Source organism: Apis cerana, linkage group LG14 (assembly GCF_029169275.1).
Source record: "Apis cerana isolate GH-2021 linkage group LG14, AcerK_1.0, whole genome shotgun sequence".
NCBI lineage: Eukaryota > Metazoa > Arthropoda > Insecta > Hymenoptera > Apidae > Apis > Apis cerana.
Window position 1 is genome coordinate 11,146,271 of NC_083865.1, and position 12,454 is coordinate 11,158,724.

General features: G+C 47.2%; 1 protein-coding gene across 11 annotated transcripts in view; it reads right to left on the reverse strand.

Annotated features, from left to right (window-relative positions):
• Nucleotides 1-1,350: 1,350 nt before the first annotated feature.
• The window catches only part of LOC107999890 (uncharacterized), a 76,212-nt gene continuing 65,108 nt past the window's right edge, over nucleotides 1,351-12,454 (reverse strand). For 4 of the 11 annotated variants that reach the window (XM_062085037.1, XM_062085038.1, XM_062085039.1 and 1 more), the window contains 4 exons: nucleotides 10,403-10,538; nucleotides 6,478-6,590; nucleotides 6,281-6,354; nucleotides 1,351-3,327 (listed from right to left, as the gene is read on the reverse strand). In XM_062085037.1, the coding sequence (XP_061941021.1) occupies nucleotides 3,078-3,327; nucleotides 6,281-6,354; nucleotides 6,478-6,590; nucleotides 10,403-10,538 (573 nt within the window). In that variant the 3' untranslated portion in view covers nucleotides 1,351-3,077. Of the gene's footprint in view, nucleotides 5,293-6,280; nucleotides 6,355-6,477; nucleotides 6,591-8,158; nucleotides 8,293-10,402; nucleotides 10,539-12,454 lie in introns of all 11 variants that reach the window. The other 7 variants (XM_062085035.1, XM_028667678.2, XM_028667679.2 and 4 more) reach the window with 4 other exon arrangements.

The following is a 12,454-nucleotide window of genomic DNA, read 5'->3' on the forward strand; positions in this document are numbered from 1 at the left end:
ACTCCTGCTATTCCGTGCTATTTCGTTCGGCTTATCCACGTCGTCGCTACGCGCCCACCGCCCCTCCATTCGATCGCGACTCGCCTTGGTAGATCGATAGCGTGGTGCGATTAGCGATTATCGTCGTCGAAAACGTTGCCTTATCTTTCAATCGCGTAATTGTAACGAGGATTCTCCCTTATCGAGCGAGAGGATAATAATATTAACCACGGGATTACCATCGATTATCGATCGAAGTGCGAGTGAAGTAGCTTGGACGGTAATCTTTGAGACTTTCGACTCGCGATTTTGCACGTTGTATATATGTCGGGGAATATTTCGATAATCTTGAAATAAATATGGAAACGCTCTGGATTCGCTCGAATCTTCATTCTTCAAGACCTGTTTCGATCGAAGAAATGGAAACTCTAAAGTTACTTGGCTCCCTTCCTTCCGTAAATTAGATCGACGAATCGAAAAGTTTGAAGGAGTTTCGAAAGTTGTTGGAAATAACGTCGAATTACAGGAATTTCGATGATTCTTCGAAATGACATCGAATTCCTAGAATTTCCGAAATTTCTGGAAATAAAATTTTGGGGATTTTCGTCATCTTCTTTGTTTACAAACAAAGGTTTTTTATTTATAAAAATTTTCGAAAAATTTCGGCCCCGATTTCTGAATTTTCCTTTGCTGTCAAATATTGGTTTGTTTATTTACTTTTTTTTCTGTTGTTTGTTTCGATAAAATTCCTGGAATTTCTGAAATTCTTGGAATTTTCGAGAGAATTTACGCTTTTGTCCGATTTTGAAATTCCGCTTTGTTTACAAACAAAGGTTTTTTTATTTATAAAAATTTTCGGTCCCGATTTCTGAATTTTCCTTTGTTGTCAAATATTGGTTTGTTTATTTACTTTTTTTTCTGTTGTTTGTTTGGATAAAATTCCTGGAATTTCTGAAATTCTTGGAATTTTCGAGAAAATTTACGCTTTTGTCCGATTTTGAAATTCCGCTTTGTTTACAAACAAAGATTTGTTTATTTACATTTTCGTTTGTTCATTTACAAAAATTTTCGAAAATTTTAGGCTCCGATTTCTGAATTTTCCCTTGTTGTCAAACATTGATTCGTTTATTTACATTTTTTGTTGTTTGTTTCGATCAAATTCTTGGAAATGACGTCAAATACCTGGAATTTCCGGAATTCTTGAAATTGGAACTTACCTGAGAACGACGATCCACGAAAATCGAGGTCGACGAAGTTTCACGTTTTCGATATTATCACCGTCTGATTTTTTTCAAGCTTATCACATGTTATCGAACGGACGGAGAGAGGACGTGGAAACGGACAAGGCTTTTTTTAAAATTTGCAAAGCAATTTTCCGATTTAAAAATATATTTTATTTCGTTAATCGCGTTCTATGTTACATTTTAAGGCAATATGAAACAAAGAAATAACTGCGCCATCTTAAATAATATATCTTAAATAATACATTTCCTACTAAACAAACGATTCGTCTCTGGAATGGAACGAACGGAAGGTCAAAGTTAGTTAACTAACTCGTATCGATAATGGACGATTCATTTCGAAGGTAAAAGGAAGGGTAGATTTGAAATAAAGAAGGAAAAGAAAAAGCAACGAGAAAGTTTAATTCGATCGAAAAAACATATTTGGAAATGATATTTTCGATCGTGTTTTTTTTTTTTTTTTTTCCCTCCTTAAATCGCGCACTATCGGTATCATCTTTCCTTCCTTTCTAAAGCAGCGATCGATAAAACAAAAACAAACTCAATCACGTGCACTGTGTATTTGTCATATCGGATTTTTGACTACCGCTGTATCTACGTTTTCGGCAAAAATTCCTTTTAAATCGTTGCACTCGAATAACTAATTGATATTGTCCCAAAGGCAAAGCGCGCGCTCCCGTGTGCCGTGTTCATTATTCGCCGGTTCGTTTTTCGTGGTTTGCACACTGCAACGAAAACATCGCGTTTCATTTTTTGACATTTAGATTCGTAACGGGATAAAAAGGAAACGTTATCGAGGATTTGTAGCCGGTTAATTTTTCCAACGGAAAATTTCGGAAATTAATCCGAGTACACCCGCCGTGTATACTTGCTCGATCCGAAAAAAATAAAAAAAAAATAAAAACTAAAAACTTCGATCGAATCCACCAATTTTCACGCACGGGAACAGGCAATCGCAGCGCCGTTTCCTCGAATAACGAATAAAATTTCCGCGGTCGTCTTTCCTTAAAAAAAAGAAAGAGAAAAAAAATCGAAAAAAGGAGAGAGAGAGAGAGAGAGAAATCGAGGAGGGGGAGGAAAAAAAAATCTTGGAAATTTCTTCTCTTTCGTGACAATCATCGCGTTGTCTCGAAAGAAAAATCGTCGAGCAATTATCGTTCGTTCGTTCGTTCGTCCCCCTTTAAACGGTGCTTTTCATTTCCCGGAAAATACCACGACAGTGCTACTGGCTCCTTTATTTCGAAACAGTTTCGTAGACGAGTGAAAGAAGAAAGTTGGCCGCGCGGCATCGTCCTCCTCGCGACCAAACTTTTCTCCATCGTAATTACAAACACCGTTCTCCCCTCCCCCAACCCATTCTCACCGCTGCAGCTGCCAGTCGTCGATGACAAACCGAGGAACCGGTGTGGCGGCCGTAAAATCGTGATTCGTCCGGAAGCCGAAAACGTATCCAAGACGGGTGGGGGGGAGGGTGAGGGAGGGGAATTCGATCGATCCGAGCACCAGCAGGTGCGCAAGATTTTATAATTCAAGATGCGGCAGGAAATGGAAGGAAGAATTGCGGAAGAAGCGCCGCGAAAGAAGTTCGGAAGAAGAGGAGGTATCGACGATTTTCATCGGTGGCCTCTCTAGGAGGAGACTTTCCTTCCCCCGTGGATAAACGACACGTTGGTGGAAAGGAATAATTGAGATTTATGTAGTCACAGGGGAGAACGCGCGCGGAGGAGGCGTTCACGCCACCCTGGAACAAAAGGAGAGGAGGAAAAAAAAAGAAAAAAAAAAGAAAAGAGAGAAAAACGGAGGAGGAGAGAGTCTCCTCGCTCGGCGAACAAGTTAATTAAAGGGGGGTCGTCGACGTTAGGGGACCGCGAGCTGAATATCGATCAACTTGAGATTCAATTTCGATCGAAAGGAATAGAATTTATTATATAGGGGAAAGGGGATGGATTCGATGGATTCTAATAATTTTAATATACCTGTTAAGGTTGGGCCGAGGTCGATCCATCTTGGCCGTAACCGGCCGTTCCCCGTTATACGAGCACGCGAACCTTGCTTACTTCCTACAGCAAGATTTCGCTTCACCCGTTCGGCCGTTGACACGAACTTGCTAAAAAAGAAAAAAGGAAAGAAACAAAAAAAGAACTCCGAGATATCGATGCCGCTTATTTTTCCTTTCCCCTCCTTTTTCCTCTTTTTTTTTTTTTACGTATCGTCGAGAGACGAGCGATAGAGACGATGGGGGTAGGGTAGGGTAGGGTAGGGTAGGGAGTAAGAGTGGATGGGACACGGAAACGACGACACGGTTATAATTGGCGCCCGGTATCGATTCCCTCGGTCTCCTCGATGCCAAACTCGTCGACGAACGTCCAACACACTCGATCGCTCACAAATGGAGAAAATTCGTGCCGGCGTCGAATGTTAACCGCCCGTAATCGAATTCGATGGTTGGTTGGTCGGTCGGTTGGTCACCTCGTTTCGAGGATCGCGACTCGAAACTGGGAAGGCGAAATGGAGGAGAACGAAGAGTGAGGCGGAAGGGGAGGAGGAAGAGGAAGAGAGAGAGAGAGAGCGCGTCGATACATATTCAAAGGACGGTCAGGCAAGCAGGCAGGCAGGCAGGCAGGTAGATAGGTAGATAGGTAGGTAGGTAGGTAGGTAGGTAGGTAGGTAGGCCGTCTGGTTTGGCACGGGCCATTAGCATCGATCGTCTTCCGGGAGACTCGCGTCGACCGACCGTTTATCCTCTCGAGAATTTCCTTGGTATCGAGTTAAGGGGCTCCCCTCTGCGCCTTCTCTCTCTCTCTCTCTCTCTCTCTCTCTCTCTCTCTCTCTCTCTCTCTCTCTCTGTATCGTCCAGTGGCACGAACCACCATTAATTCTTTCTCGATCAGTGAGAACAGCGTTCGTTGGTCGAGATCCTTGGTCGGGTCGAATTTTTCCAATCGCGCTCGTTTCGCGAACGTATACGCGGAACGGAAATGAGGAGGGGAAGGAGAGACGCAATAACGGGAGGGGAAATGTTGAAAATCGCTCGCTTTTTTTTAATGAAATACGATTTATTTGCTAAATATTTGCGAATATGTATATGTATATATATACATTAGGCCATACACACAAGTACGCGCGATTTCTTTCCGATCTGATGTGATGGGGTTTTCGGGCGACAATGACACGGAGATGCCGATCATTGCACATTGCGTTTCTCTACGGAAAGCGACGACGATTCGACGACGTTTCTTTTTCTCTAATCTCGGTCACGAGGTATCTATTTCTCGATAGATACGGCAGGCGTGGTAGTAATAATAGTGTGTATAAAGTATTCACAGACGTCGCGACAGGAGGAGGGGAGGGGGAGGGGGAGGGAGGAGGGAGGATCGCGAAGCGAGCGAGGGACCGAGCGAGCGAGCGCGTCGCGTCCTTCGGGAAGTAGACAACGGGAATTAGAAGCTTGGAAGCCGTACAACTGGGATGGGTAACACGTACTTACTTAGACGTATCGTTACGCGAGTGCGCGCGTGATGCGAGAGAAACACGGACAGATATGCGCGGGAGGGTGGAGGAGCGTGGAGACGGCTGGCTCGCTCGCTCGCTCGCCCGTTTCCTATCTATCATCGTTCCAAGAATAATCATCCTCGAGTCCCCTCGCTCCCGTACACGCGTGTTTTTCGATAAATATTTACGGCTAGCCCGTGCTCCCGTCGAATCGTTCCGAATTAATCGGCTTACACCCTCGTAAATCGTATTTTCGAGTCGCGTGCCGTAATACGCGGCACGGTAAATCCGCGTCCCCCTCCCCTGGATCGATGATCGTCCATCCGGCCAAGTAGCCAACACGATCCTTTCGAAGCGCCATTTCCATTCCTCTTCTCTCCTCTTCTTCTCCACTCTCATCGACGCTTCGCCTCCTTCTCTCCTTCCGACGACGGCCTCCTCCTTGGCTCCTCGTGCGCGGAGGAGGGAAGCGCGGCCGGCCGCGCTTGTCGCCGATCCTACTCCTAGACCAGTAGCGCGAGTAGCGCGCTAGCCACCGTCAGCCGGACGGCAGACGCGAGGGTGGTCGCGTGTCCTGCGACTGAAACATCCGGAACAAGCGAGATAGAGTGACGAAGAGAAGGAGGAAGCGAGAGGAGGGAGGAGGAGGAGGAGGATTTCGCGTGAAATTTCAACTTTTAAGTCGACTTTTGCCCGAGAATAGACAGAGAGGGGGGGAGAGAGGAAGGGCTGTAGCAAATGCGACAGGAGCAGCAACGCGACGTACGTCGCTCCCAACAACATCTTGGACTAACTAGAGAAAATCGAAGATCGTTAAGAGCAATTTCGTCGAGACGTTCCCCCCTCTCTCTCTATCTTTCTCTTTGCCTCGCCTTTGGCGACGAGGGGACCAAATTTCTCCTCTCGTTCTCCCTTCTCGATCGATCGCCACCATCCACCATTTCTTCGAGAAATCCATTTTTATTTTAATTTTTCACTCGGGTTGAACACAATGGCCATTTCCTCCGTCCATCCTCGGCTCGAATGGGCGGTTCGTGGCACGTGATGGGGCATAATTTACGCGTCGAAATTGATCGCGGAAGAAAGAAAGAAAGAAAGAAGGGGCAAAAGGTAAACGAAAGGTAAATTATTGTTTTAATTTTGAACGGTCGGTGGTCCACGGACGCGGCCGTTTCTCGAGGGAGATCTCGGCTCGACTTCGCGGCCGGCGCAGGCCCCGTTCCACTCTGGACGACCACGACCACGACGATCGTAAAGCATCCTTAATTCGTTAGAGGGCACGAGCGATGCTTAATTTCCTGCGAAAGTGACTCCTCTTCCCTTTTCCTTCTCGCTTTCTCCGGGGTCGCGCCTCTTTGGTCGGGAAATAACGAGGTAATCGTTTCTCGCGACGTCGAGCACGCGTTAATTAACGCGTCCGTCGTTTCGACGGTTCCCGTTTCTTTCTCTCCCTCTCTCTTTCTCTCGCTCCCTTTTCCGGACGACGGACAGAGACGCGTCGAATACGAAAGAAAGAAAGAAAGAAGGAAGGAAGGAAGGAAGGAAGAAGCGAAACGAAGGATGCTTACCGAAAACTTCCGTTGTGCGAGTCTCGAGGAGCAGCGCGTCCGAGTTTGAATCCAATTCCACGGTCGCCTCGCATCTTTTGACAAAATTGATAGAGACGCATTAATCGTCGGGCTTGAGGAGGGCTGGTTGATGGTGATGATGGCAATGGTGGTGATGGTGATGGTGGGTGATGAGTGGTCGGAGAGGACGGAATTACCTGACGTTTATTTTGTCGCCAGCGAAGTGATTCGGTTCCAACTGTAGCCGTAAACTGGATATCACCGAGTAGAGTCCGTGCTGCTCGAACACCATCTCCGTGTCGGGCTTCACCTGAAACGAATCAACGACGGAACGTGTTCTTCCCCGAATTATATGTCGAATTATATCTCTCGCGACGAATTATATTTCCAATTATCGCGGGATAGATCGAAGCAAAGGACGAGGACGACACTCGATTCGCGCGATTGCGTGGCGTAATATCGAGGGAGGGCGGAGGGTGGAGAGGCTGAAGGGAAGCGGAAATGCCCTATCGAGATTCCCAGCCGCGGGCCATCCGAAGAACCTTGTCCCTTCTCCCAAAAATGATAACCGGATGGACTTATGCGCGTTAGACCTCCTCTCTCCGCCGAATTTCCCCGTTCTTCAAGAAAACTTCCTCCTTCGTGCTCGAATTTCACGAAGCTGTTTCTTCCCCTCTTTCTTCGAATCTTCTTCTCGATATTCGTTATCGTCTCGATCTTGGATCTCGCGTTCCCTGTATCTCGAACATGTCTGTTCGTCGATCGATGAACCGATGGGAAGGAAGAAGGCCGAGAACGGAGGCATTCCTCGAAACGGATCCGAATCGAAAGAGAGAGAGAGAGTCGTCGCGAATCGGAGACGAGACGAGACGTAGGACGTTTTCGAAACGATATTACTACTCGCGTTAAGTGGCGCGGTAAACTCGCTCAACTCTTAATGGACATCGCCGAGAAGGCGAGGCAAGTTTTGCCAGAAGCGGGAGACAGAGGCGGCGGAGGCGAGACACGGCCGATAAGGGAAAAGTTTTCGAGCCGTCGTATCGCGTCGCGCGCCGTGTCGCGATTCGTCGCGAAGCCCTAAAGGGGACGTTCATCGACGTAATCTTTAAACCGGCCATCCGCTCGCTTCGCCCCGCTCAACTGCTTCCGCTTTGCGGATTATATTTAAATCCCCCGGCGACCTCGCGCACGCCATCCCAATCGCTTCCTTTCTCCAAATCCCCCCACCCTCCACGACTTTTCTCGCCAACAAATTAGATTCCTTTCCCGCGTCTACGTGACGTGGATTAATTAGCAGTTAACCGAGTTGCCCGAATTTCGTCGTCCCCTTGTCCACGTTTCTTTCCTTCTTTTGTCTCCCTCTCTCTCTCCGACCAGAGAAGAGGGAGAAAGGGAGAAGAAAGTTGAAAAGTCGTCGAGTTTCCGAGAGTGGACGAAAGTAGAAAAGGGAACGGCGGTAGTTGCGTAGCGGCGGTTGGTCGAGACGGATACAGACTGCACCTTTGCACTATATATTACGCGCCTTCCTCTCACGGCTTTCGGTAGCGCTCGTTAATTGGAACTTTGGCTCATCAAGCATCGTCGTCGTATCGCTGCCTCTCCCCATCTCTTCCTTCGACCGACAGCCTAAGCGCTCTCCCTCCCTCCCTCTCTCTCTCCTTTCTCTCTGATCCGTTTAACGATCCCTAGGTCCTGCTCGTCGTCACGCTTCGTCTATCCGCTGCACGCTTTCGCCTCTCCAAAGTCTATCTATAACTTTCGACCGTGGCTGTAAACTGTATAACTCTCTCTCTCTTTCCACTCCCTCCCCTCCCCTAGTACGAAAGGGAAGACGCGAAAACCCGTCTCCTTCCCTCCAAGTTTTCGCCGTTCTCTCACCTGCTTCCCATTGATGAACCATTTGAACGTCGAGGCGGGATGAGACTTGCCGCTGGTGCAATTCAACCCGAGGATGTCGCCGCTCGCGTAAATCTTCTCCTCGCCCGTTATCAACGGTCCCTCTTGAGGTAGAACTGCAATCACAACAACCTTTACGCGACCGATCGCCGCGCTCTTCTCTCCCCCCTTTTTTCTTTTTTCACGTTGTAGCTATTCGCGTTGTTGTTTTCTCTCGTTTTTGGATGGATAAAAATAAAAAAATAGTTTATCCCTCTCGATAAACCTCTTAAAAACCTCTGTCACGGCACGTTTAGAATGTTCGACCGCGTAACAGACGGATTCAAAACGTAAGATTCGGTTCACAATTATCCTTACCCTGCCCTTCTTTCTTCTCTCCCTCCTCTTTTCGGCTTTACCTTCTAAGTTTTTCCCTCCATCCGTCTACGCACTTCCCCCTTCCTCGAGGAAAACGAGAGTCGAAATTTACTCTGAGAGATGTTCGCTCAAAGTAAAGCTTTGAGATCGGCGAGGGTAAACGTCAAACGTGTGTTTCCAAAACGAGAAAGAGAGAGAGAAGGAAATTGGACGAACCGTGTCACGCGATTCCCCGTTTTACTTTTTCGTTCGAGAAGGAGAGAAGGAAGGAAGGAAGGAAGGAAGGAAGGGCAGAGACACGAGGGATGGCCGCGGGTTATTTGCCGCGTACGAAAATTTTCCACGAGGTCGGCAAAGGTACGGTAATGGCGGGCACGCGGCGGGTTATCGATCGTGCATAGGTCGGAGAGCGCGGCCGGACTACGGAGAATAGAAGGAAACGAGAAAGGAAATTTCATCGTTTTCGAAGAAACGCTTTCGAAAAGGCTTTCGAACGCGTTACGGAGTTACGCGGCCCCTTTGGTCTCTCGCGCCGCGACTTCCCTTTCGCCCAGGAGATGCTTTTACGCTCGAGAAGCCTTTCTTCCTTTCTTCCGCCCGCCATCTCTCCCCCCCTCTTTCTTTCTCCCTCCTTTTGCCCCCCTTCCCTTCCTACTCCGCTATACTCCACGGACTCTCTAATATTCTCCTTGGACTTTGCCTCTCTCTCTTTCTCTCTCCTTTGCGAGCGCTATCCCGAAAAATTGAATCTCCATTTTCACGAGGATCGCGTGGAATCGCGTGGGAAGCAGGGAGGAGAAGTTAGAGCCGAAGAAGCCGCACGACAGCTGCAACGCGCGTGAACGTTCTAATCGTGCGCGTGACCAAGGAAAGGGTTCCATTTTCTCCTTCGATTCGAACGTTGCATATCAAACGCTGGACAAAATTAATTTTTACGTACGTTAAGATTTTAAATTGTCTTTTCTTACAGATTAAACGAAATATATATGTATATATATGTATATATGTATGTATGTATTTAAGGAGAGAATCAATGGATAATCGATCGATCGTTTCGAGAGAGATATTCCGTGAATTTTTTAAGAAGCGTTTCAAATTTTAATTTTGCAACGAATTTCGGAATGGTTTCGCGATAGAAATTCGCGCAATTTAACAACAATTCGTCGACAATTTTTTTATATATTCCACGTATATATATACGTTCCACGTACGCGAGAAGAATGTACGAAAAGCGGAAACTTTCTACTTTTTTCCATTGGCATATTTGATTCGCAGAACTTTGCAAAACTATATTAAAATTAATTTTAACGTTTAAAGCCGACCGTAAACGATGTGAGCGAACGCACGCTAGCGGATTCTTTGATCTAGCCATTGGTATGCAGTCTTTTTCCGATGTTTCTTCCACTTTATAATTTTCAGTTTTATCGTTTTTATCGTTATTTTCGTAACAAGCGAGTAACTCGTTTTTTTCCTCGAACGTATCTGTTTCTTTGGAATGCCATTTCCAATTCTCCAGTTTATTATTCCAAGTTCTTTCCAAGTTAATTGCTGCAACTTTTTTACGCCATTACTTAAGAATTTTCTTTTCTTAATATTATTCAATATCAATTAAATGTTAATTTTTCTTCCGCGTTCAGTCTTATTTTCTTACGTTGCATACATCTTTTACCGAAATAATAAATTACGATAAAAAGACTATCCTTTTCCAAAAATCAAATCTCGAATAAATACAAGTAGCCAAAATCGGAAAAGAAATAATTTCGTCCAGTTACCTCCTCCTCGTCATTCGTATCTTCCACTCCTTTCTCTCTTTTCTCTCTTTCCCATCCTGTATAATACAATTTTACGATCTTGCTTACGCTCACCCACCTACGATCTCCATATTGGCTTCCGCGTTGATCGCGTTGAAGCTAGGAGCCTCAGTGATCACCTCGCACTTGTATTTCCCGCTGGTGTACAGGCTCACGTTCTGAAGCAGAACTTGCTGGTGATCGGAGCGCCGATACTGAAACAAAATCGTCCACGTCGCCCTATAAATCGCGGCCACTAATTTCTCTCTTTTTTTTTTCGCGAGTTTTTCGCTTTATCTTTCCAACGGTGATCCTCCCCCTCGCGGCGAGGGGTCGAGATCGATGCGCGACTTTCCTCCCCTTTTCGTTTTTTAAAACAAACAACGGGAGAAGGGGGGGGCGGTAACGTTTCTCGGCCACGACGATCCCACGATCCACGTCACTCACCTCCCCATTCCGAGCTGTTGCCCTACCTCTCTCTCTCTCGTTTTCCACCAACTCTCGTTCCCGCACAGACGCTGCACAGCTTCAATTATTCTTCATAGATAGAATATTACGCTATTAGGTGGGTAAGAGGCTTATACGCGCTTATATCGATTTATTGCCGCACAAGCGTGCCCCGATCGTCGCGCTACGTGCATCGAAAGTTATTTCCACGGGATGGGTGGATAGGTAGGATCCGCTGTTCGAAGTGGACTCGCTCCTCCTCTTAAAAAAATGCCGGTTGAAAGGACGAAAGGAGGAAAGGAAACAAGAGGGAGTCGTTTCTTTCTCTCTCTTCCTCTCCCTCTCTCCTCACCCATAAAGATCGTTGCAGGGATCCGATCGCCGATTAATTCCTACTACGTTGAGGAGGAGTGGTGGGGCGAAGGGAAGACCCGCCAACGTTGATAATCCATTTATCAGACGCCCGCTGGTGTGTGTCTCTTTTTTCCCCTTTCTTCGGCGTTACGAGTATCCCCCTTCTTCGTCCCACGCGCGCTTTCGAAAGGGCCGAAAAAAAATTCGATCGAGAAAACGTTTTATCGCGACGAGGACGAGGACGGCCTCTGCGCAAACTTTTCTCATCGACAAATCGATTTACGTTTGGCGAGAAAAGTTGCGGGAAAACAAGGGGGTGGGGGATGGAGGGTCCAAGTCGAAACGTTGGCGGGAATCGCATTACCTCGGGGGTTATTTCGTTCGTGTTCCGCGGCGCGCGACTCCTGCGGACCGACCGATTCGCCTTCAACGAGCAGAAAGATAGAGGGAGGGAGGGAGACGAATAGCGCGGCGCGTCCGCTATTCACCGAGAAACGGCTGCTGCTGCACACGTCCCCCTATACGTCCCGATAAAACGTGACTCGCTTTCTCGCCTTGCTTTTTTTTTTTCTCTCCCTTTTTCGCGCCAACTGCGTTTCTCGGAAATAAGAGGATCTGCAAAAAAGGTACTCGCCGAGAGGGGGAAGGAGAGGGAGAGAAAAGTTTAACGGGGAGAAAACTCGCGGGAGTTTTTTTTTTTTCCCCCCTTTTCGAAAACGATTAGGCGTGGAAACGAGATTTCAAAAGCGGCCGCAAACCTCTTGCTTCGTTCCTTCGTCCGAGTGGAAATTAACTAACGACGACGACGAATAGGAGGGGAGGGGATAGGAGGCGACCCGATAAAACTTAATCTTCTCTACTCGTCTTCGACCGCGAGGAGGAATTCTCGATCCCTTTCTCTCCGTCCCAACGAAATTATTCGAGGGAGAGTTGAAGGGGTTAAATAAATGTCGAGAATAGAGGGAGGGGAAGGGATTTAAAATTTTCAGATAGCGAAATTAAGCGTGGCGGCGTTACGTAACGTAGAGGGAGGGAGGCGAAAGAAGGAGGCGGGGAAGAACGAGAGGGGGATGGAGGAAAATTAAAAGTCGAGATCCCCCCTCCTCCCCTCTCGAGTAGAAAATATACGGCTCCGGCCGCTAAATCCACTTAATTCCTGCTACTCCAATAAGTGTCACGCGAGCGATATCCAAACGGAGGAATGGGCAGAGCGGTGGAGAGGGGTGAAAAGACACGCTCGCTTTTGTCCACGAAAGAAATTTCTTTGTCGATATCGGGCGGCCATTGGACCGAGTCAGATTAATAGCCGTGCTCTCTCTTCCTCTCCGTT